The 8,904-nt window shown below is 49.4% G+C and overlaps 1 protein-coding gene across 9 annotated transcripts in view; it reads left to right on the top strand.

Moving 5' to 3' along the window:
• The first annotated feature begins 2,098 nt into the window (after positions 1-2,098).
• Positions 2,099-8,904, top strand: part of STXBP5L (syntaxin binding protein 5L) — a 604,719-nt gene continuing 597,913 nt past the window's right edge. For all 9 annotated transcript variants that reach the window (XM_073668710.1, XM_073668706.1, XM_073668709.1 and 6 more), the window contains exon 1: positions 2,099-3,015. In XM_073668710.1, coding sequence (XP_073524811.1) covers positions 2,833-3,015 — 183 coding nt within the window. In that variant the 5' untranslated portion in view covers positions 2,099-2,832. The remainder of the gene's footprint in view (positions 3,016-8,904) is intronic.

The following is an 8,904-nucleotide window of genomic DNA, read 5'->3' as shown; positions in this document are numbered from 1 at the left end:
GCCCTGACAGGAGGCAGGTGCGGAACCTGTGGAGGGACCGGAGCCGCCCGTCCTGTCTGCAGGAGCAGCGCCGGCTGCGGGACCCTGCGGAGGAGCCGAAGGAACCAACCGCCGGGGATCTGCTGGAGATCGAGGATCCGGGACCAGGGGGTCAGGAGAGATCGGGGATCCGGCACCAGCTCCAGGGAGTCAGGAGAGATCGGGGATCCGGGACCAGGGGGTCAGGAGAGATCGGGGATCCGGGACCAGGGGGTCAGGAGAGATCGGGGATCCGGGACCGGGGGGTCAGGAGAGATCGGGGATCCGGGACCAGGGGGTCAGGAGAGATCGGGGATCCGGGACCGGGGGGTCAGGAGAGATCGGGGATCCGGGACCAGGGGGTCAGGAGAGATCGGGGATCCGGACCGGGGGGTCAGGAGAGATCGGGGATCCGGGACCAGGGGGTCAGGAGAGATCGGGGATCCGGGACCAGGGGGTCAGGAGAGATCGGGGATCCGGGACCAGGGGGTCAGGAGAGATCGGGGATCCGGGACCAGGGGGTCAGGAGAGATCGGGGATCCGGGACCAGGGGGTCAGGAGAGATCGGGGATCCGGGACCAGGGGGTCAGGAGAGATCGGGGATTCGACACCAGGGGGTCAGGAGAGATCGGGGATCCGGCACCAGCTCCAGGGAGTCAGGAGAGATCGGGGATCCGGCACCAGCTCCAGGGAGTCAGGAGAGATCGGGGATCCGGGACCAGGGGGTCAGGAGAGATCGGGGATCCGGGTCCAGGGGGTCAGGAGAGATCGGGGATCCGGGACCAGGGGGTCAGGAGAGATCGGAGATCCAGGACCAGGGGGTCAGGAGAGATCGGGGATTCGACACCAGGGGGTCAGGAGAGATCGGGGATCCGGCACCAGCTCCAGGGAGTCAGGAGAGATCGGGGATCCGGGACAGGGGGGGTCAGGAGAGATCGGGGATCCGGCACCAGCTCCAGGGGGTCAGGAGAAATCCTGTCTGCTCTAGAGTAGATTGAGAGATCTAGTATGGATTGTAACATCTGATTTATGTAAAGAAGGGATCTAGTCCCGGGATCTATATAGATTGTCAGATCTAGTCTTTGGTATTTATTAGACTGACAGATTTAGTATAGATTGTAAAATCTGGCCTGTTGTAAAGAAGAGATCGAGTCTAAAGTGATCTTATATAGGTTGTGAGATCTGGTCTGTTGTAAACAAGGGATCTAGTTTTGGAGGATCAAGTATAGGTTGTGAGATCTTGTCTGTTATAGAGTAGATTGGTGCGCTATATATTGGGAAATCTAGTCTGTTGTGAATAAGGGATCTAGTCTGGAGAATGTAGTATACATCTTGTCTAATATAAAAAAAAGTGATCTAGTCAGTTACATAACAGATTGAGGATCTAATCTAAATTGAGAAATCTGGTGTATTTTAGAGTTGACTGGAGGTACTGTTACAGATTGTGAGATCTATATTTTTATAAAGTAGATGGGGGGATCTGTTACAGATTGAGAGATGTAATCTATAGTGAGGAAGATATGTTGTATGTCACACTTAAATTTGGGGGATTTGGTAAAGATTTAGAGACCTGGTCTATTATACAGTGGATTTTGGTGATCTGATCAAGCCTAGAGTGAGGGATCGGTCTGTTACACATCAGATTGAGAGATCTAGTATGAACTGAGAGATCTAGGCTTTTTGATGATGGATTGGTCGATCTAATTAACCTAAAATCAGGGATCTGGTCTGATGTGAAGAAAAGATCTGGTCTGTTACACATCAGATTTAGCAATCCAATATAGCTTGAGAGATCTGGTGATCACTTGTAGAGTAGTTTAGGGGATCTGGTTAAAGCAGGTGGGAGATATGTGGTATCGCTAGGCGGGTCTAGTCTGTTCTAGAAAATTTGAGGGATCTGGATTTTATGTAGACATTGTGGGATCTAGTTTGCTATAGAGGAGATTGATCACTTTTATTTTACAGGGCAATGAGGTATGTGGCCTCATCAAACTAACTATAGGATCCGCTGTAATATTACAGATAGTGAACGATCTGGTCAGACAGAGCAAAGTATTGAGTGATCTGGTTCTGTGATAGATTGAGGGATCTGATCTGTTTATCCATAGTGGAAATTGGCAATCTAGTTTCTTATAGAGAATATTGAGGATTCTAGTTGTCTGTAGATTAGATTGGGGGATTTGATCTATAGAAGAGTTGGGGGATCTGGTACTGTTGTTGGTGCCAGTACTGGTGGAGTAGACTGTGTTTTCTCCACTTTGTTCAGGTCATGTATACGCCCAGAGCAGAGGAGTCGATCTGTAGTTCTGAGAGGAGGAATATATAGTTATTACAGTTCTGCACGGGGCGGTGATCTCGCCTCTAGTGATCAGCTCTAGTGATCTATCTCTGGTGTAGGGACTGGCGGGATCAGACGACCGGCAGTATCGGACATGTGTTGCAGCTGGTGGACAGGGCAGATATCTGGCCGTGAATTCTTCATTTTGGGGATTGACCGATGGACTTTGTCTGGCACCTCTACTAGAGAAGATCGGATCCAGCACTGACTGGGGAGCTCCTGGGATGTCGCGGTCATAAAGTTCCCTCTTGGATTGGACTTTTTCATCTGGGTCTGGATCATCCGACTTCACCGTAGGACACTTCTGGGGTTCACTCCACGGACTCTTCTCCACGATGTCTCGTTATTATCTCACCTAGTCCATTATAGACACTGCTCCTCGTGCCTTCCCACATCATCTGGAATTGACTCCATTTATTTGGGGGATGAACTTTGGGGCTCCCTGTGCTCCCCTGACCTCATAGAGGTGTCCGAGAATGAAGACTATACGGAAGGTGTTGGATGGCTTAACTGCCTCAACGCCGGTTGGAGCAGGAGTTGGTGGTGGAACAGGTGGTGGCTGTGCAGTTTATCCACCCGGGCAGCCGGGAGCTGTGGTGTCTCCCCGAGAACCGGAAATCCAGGAGAGCCTTACCTCCGAACAGTTCCAAGTGTGCAAGGTAATCTAACTGAGTCCCCCACAATGCAGGCCTGAGGGGGCATTGTGTGCGGTGCCGCAGGTGGAGCAGGCTGCAGGGCAGACCTCACAGTATGAAGGTCTGTGCTTGCCCGTGGGGGCATTGTGTGCGGTGCTGCAGGTGGAGCAGGCTGCAGAGCAGACCTCCCAGTATGAAGGTCTGTGCTGGTGGAGGAGGAGAAGTTAAGGTTATTGTCAGGGCACAGCCTCAGCTCAATGTGCTCAGATTCTAGGCTGGAGATGGATGTGACGGCTCATTGCACAGGAGGAAATGATTCTTACCATTTATTGTAAACTTTCTATAATTTTTCTTGTATTCTCCCCTCCCTCCCCCATCAGTGAGCTACAGACGGTGGGGTCACTGCCCCCACTAATGAAAGCCTTGTAGTATTGATGATGCCACCAGGCTGACAAATAGCGACATGACCTGGGGACGAACCCGGACCCTGATGGCTTCACTGGTGACATAAACCGGACTGATGGAAGTTGTCAGCGGCCTGCACATACCGCCCCCTGGATATCTGCCGTTTTCTGCATATGGCAGAGCTGACACTGATGTGGTACAATATGGCGGATAGTGGACATGTCACTGATGTGCAATATGGCGGATAGCGGAGATGTCACTGATGTGCAATATGGCGGATAGTGGACATGTCACTGATGTGCAATATGGCAGATAGTGGACATGTCACTGATGTGGTACAATATGGCGGATAGCGGAGATGTCACTGATGTGGTACAGTATGGCGGATAGCGGAGATGTCACTCATGTGGTATAATATGGCGGATAGCGGAGATGTCACTCATGTGGTATAATATGGCGGATAGCGGAGATGTCACTCATGTGGTATAATATGGCGGATAGCGGAGATGTCACTCATGTGGTATAATATGGCGGATAGCGGAGATGTCACTGATGTGGTACAATATGGCGGATAGCGGAGATGTCACTGATGTGGTACAATATGGCGGATAGCGGAGATGTCACTGATGTGGTACAATATGGCGGATAGCGGAGATGTCACTGATGTGGTACAATATGGCGGAGAGCGGAGATGTCACTGATGTGGTACAATATGGCGGAGAGCGGAGATGTCACTGATGTGGTACAATATGGCGGAGAGCGGAGATGTCACTGATGTGGTACAATATGGCGGAGAGCGGAGATGTCACTGATGTGGTACAATATGGCGGAGAGTGGAGATGTCACTGATGTGGTACAATATGGTGGATAGTGGACATGTCACTGGTGTGGTACAATATGGCGGATAGTTGAGATGTCACTGATGTGATACAATATGGCGGATAGCGGAGATGTCACTGATGTGGTACAATATGGCGGAGATGTCACTGATGTGGTACAGTATAGCGGATAGCGGAGATGTCACTGATGTGGTACAATATGGCGGAGATGTCACTGATGTGGTACAGTATAGCGGATAGCGGAGATGTCACTGATGTGGTACAATATGGCGGAGATGTCACTGATGTGGTACAGTATAGCGGATAGCGGAGATGTCACTGATGTGGTACAATATGGCGGAGAGCGGAGATGTCACTGATGTGGTACAATATGGCGGAGAGCGGAGATGTCACTGATGTGGTACAATATGGCGGAGAGCGGAGATGTCACTGATGTGGTACAATATGGCGGAGAGCGGAGATGTCACTGATGTGGTACAATATGGCGGAGAGCGGAGATGTCACTGATGTGGTACAATATGGTGGATAGTGGACATGTCACTGATGTGGTACAATATGGTGGATAGTGGACATGTCACTGGTGTGGTACAATATGGTGGATAGTGGACATGTCACTGGTGTGGTACAATATGGCGGATAGTTGAGATGTCACTGATGTGATACAATATGGCGGATAGCGGAGATGTCACTGATGTGGTACAATATGGCGGAGAGCGGAGATGTCACTGATGTGGTACAATATGGTGGATAGTGGACATGTCACTGATGTGGTACAATATGGCGGAGAGTGGAGATGTCACTGATGTGGTACAATATGGTGGATAGTGGACATGTCACTGGTGTGGTACAATATGGCGGATAGTTGAGATGTCACTGATGTGATACAATATGGCGGATAGCGGAGATGTCACTGATGTGGTACAATATGGCGGAGAGCGGAGATGTCACTGATGTGGTACAATATGGTGGATAGTGGACATGTCACTGATGTGGTACAATATGGCGGAGAGTGGAGATGTCACTGATGTGGTACAATATGGTGGATAGTGGACATGTCACTGGTGTGGTACAATATGGCGGATAGTTGAGATGTCACTGATGTGATACAATATGGCGGATAGCGGAGATGTCACTGATGTGGTACAATATGGCGGAGATGTCACTGATGTGGTACAGTATAGCGGATAGCGGAGATGTCACTGATGTGGTACAATATGGCGGAGATGTCACTGATGTGGTACAGTATAGCGGATAGCGGAGATGTCACTGATGTGGTACAATATGGCGGAGATGTCACTGATGTGGTACAGTATAGCGGATAGCGGAGATGTCACTGATGTGGTACAATATGGCGGAGAGCGGAGATGTCACTGATGTGGTACAATATGGCGGAGAGCGGAGATGTCACTGATGTGGTACAATATGGCGGAGAGCGGAGATGTCACTGATGTGGTACAATATGGCGGAGAGCGGAGATGTCACTGATGTGGTACAATATGGTGGATAGTGGACATGTCACTGGTGTGGTACAATATGGCGGATAGTTGAGATGTCACTGATGTGGTACAATATGGCGGAGATGTCACTGATGTGGTACAGTATAGCGGATAGCGGAGATGTCACTGATGTGGTACAATATGGCGGAGATGTCACTGATGTGGTACAGTATAGCGGATAGCGGAGATGTCACTGATGTGGTACAATATGGCGGAGATGTCACTGATGTGGTACAGTATAGCGGATAGCGGAGATGTCACTGATGTGGTACAATATGGCGGATAGCGGAGATGTCACTGATGTGGTACAATATGGCGGATAGCGGAGATGTCACTGATGTGGTACAATATGGCGGATAGCGGAGATGTCACTGATGTGGTACAATATGGCGGATAGCGGACATGTCACTGATGTGGTACAATATGGCGGATAGCAGAGATGTCACTGATGTGGTACAATATGGCGGATAGTGGAGATGTCACTGGTGTGGTACAATATGGCGGATAGCGGAGATGTCACTGATGTGGTACAATATGGCGGAGATGTCACTGATGTGGTACAGTATAGCGGATAGCGGAGATGTCACTGATGTGGTACAATATGGCGGAGATGTCACTGATGTGGTACAGTATAGCGGATAGCGGAGATGTCACTGATGTGGTACAATATGGCGGAGATGTCACTGATGTGGTACAGTATAGCGGATAGCGGAGATGTCACTGATGTGGTACAATATGGCGGAGAGCGGAGATGTCACTGATGTGGTACAATATGGCGGAGAGCGGAGATGTCACTGATGTGGTACAATATGGCGGAGAGCGGAGATGTCACTGATGTGGTACAATATGGCGGAGAGCGGAGATGTCACTGATGTGGTACAATATGGTGGATAGTGGACATGTCACTGGTGTGGTACAATATGGCGGATAGTTGAGATGTCACTGATGTGGTACAATATGGCGGAGATGTCACTGATGTGGTACAGTATAGCGGATAGCGGAGATGTCACTGATGTGGTACAATATGGCGGAGATGTCACTGATGTGGTACAGTATAGCGGATAGCGGAGATGTCACTGATGTGGTACAATATGGCGGAGATGTCACTGATGTGGTACAGTATAGCGGATAGCGGAGATGTCACTGATGTGGTACAATATGGCGGATAGCGGAGATGTCACTGATGTGGTACAATATGGCGGATAGCGGAGATGTCACTGATGTGGTACAATATGGCGGATAGCGGAGATGTCACTGATGTGGTACAATATGGCGGATAGCGGACATGTCACTGATGTGGTACAATATGGCGGATAGCAGAGATGTCACTGATGTGGTACAATATGGCGGATAGTGGAGATGTCACTGATGTGGTACAATATGGCGGATAGCGGAGATGTCACTGATGTGTTACAATATGGCGGATAGCGGAGATGTCACTGATGTGGTACAGTATAGCGGATAGCGGAGATGTCACTGATGTGGTACAGTATAGCGGATAGCGGAGATGTCACTGATGTGGTACAATATGGCGGATAGCGGAGATGTCACTGATGTGGTACAATATGGCGGATAGCTGAGATGTCACTGATGTGGTACAGTATGGCGGATAAGCGGAGATGTCACTGATGTACAATATGGCGGATGGCGGACATGCCACTGATGTGGTACAGTATGGCGGATAGCGGAGATCTCACTGATGTGGTACAATATGGCGGAGAGCGGAGATGTCACTGATGTGGTACAATATGGCGGATAGCGGAGATCTCACTGATGTGGTACAATATGGCGGATAGCGGAGATCTCACTGATGTGGTACAATATGGCGGATAGCGGAGATCTCACTGATGTGGTACAATATGGCGGATAGCGGAGATCTCACTCATGTGGTATAATATGGCGGATAGCGGAGATCTCACTGATGTGGTACAATATGGCGGATTGCGGAGATGTCACTGATGTGGTACAGCATGGCGGATAGCGGAGATGTCACTGATGTGATACAATATGGCGGATAGCGGAGCTGTCACTGATGTGATACAATATGGCGGATAGCGGAGATGTCACTGATGTGGTACAATATGGCAGATACTGTGTTGTATCAACCTGTGCCTGTCCCGTTGCTGGGTCAGCCCGTGCCTGTCCCGTTGCTGGGTCAGCCCGTGCCTGTCCCGTTGCTGGGTCAGCCCGTGCCTGTCCCGTTGCTGGGTCAGCCCGTGCCTGTCCCGTTGCTGAGTCAGCCTGTGCCTGTCCTGTTTTACCATTAGAACTGGTGAAAAATGCTGCAAATACACAGAAAGAGTTCATGACTTTATGAAACTGCTTCAAATCTACAAGGGAAAAAAGCAATGTGTGCACAAGACGTAGAAAATCTAATAATCTATTCACTGGTACTAGAGAATGCTTGCCTTTTTGTTGTAAAACTGTGTGGAAAAATGCAAGAAAAACAAAGAAAATGCTTAACGTTTGCACATATCCTTACTATACCTGTCCTGTAACTGTGATCACCTATCTGTATAGTGTCATCCTGTATACAGCTATAGTGCCATCCTGTATACAGCTATAGTGCCATCCTGTATACAGCTATAGTGTCATCCTGTATACAGCTATAGTGTCATCCTGTATACAGCTATAGTGTCGGCCTGTATACAGCTATAGTGCCATCCTGTATACAGCTATAGTGCCATCCTGTATACAGCTATAGTGCCATCCTGTATACAGCTATAGTGCCATCCTGTATACAGCTATAGTGCCATCCTGTATACAGCTATAGTGCCATCCTGTATACAGCTATAGTGCCATCCTGTATACAGCTAGAGTGTCAGCCTGTATACAGCTAGAGTGTCAGCCTGTACCCGTAATGTCACAGTGTCAGCCCGTACCCGTAATGTCACAGTGTCAGCCCGTACCCGTAATGTTGTAGGGTCCGCCTTTCCCCACACCTTATAGATGCTGGTGCTGCGAATCTCCACAAATAACCTGCTCCCTGTAATAAGCCCAGGTTGTGTCGGCAGGAGATGAGGCCTCGGGCAGAGCCGGCGCGGAGCTGGGAGAGTTTTCTTTTTGCTGCATTATAAAAATGTAAAGTATCTGCTGGAAACGTCACCTGGCGGAGGAGGGGCAGCAGTGCGAGGTGTAATAACTCGTGTAATAATTCGTACAGTTGCTCACAG

The sequence above is a fragment of the Phyllobates terribilis genome, unplaced genomic scaffold (genome assembly GCF_046119375.1).
Source record: "Phyllobates terribilis strain yellow unplaced genomic scaffold, ASM4611937v1 Scaffold_2__4_contigs__length_985480577, whole genome shotgun sequence".
Taxonomy (NCBI): Eukaryota; Metazoa; Chordata; class Amphibia; order Anura; family Dendrobatidae; genus Phyllobates; species Phyllobates terribilis.
Note: the sequence above shows the minus strand (reverse complement) of the source record. Positions and strands in the feature narration are given on the sequence as shown.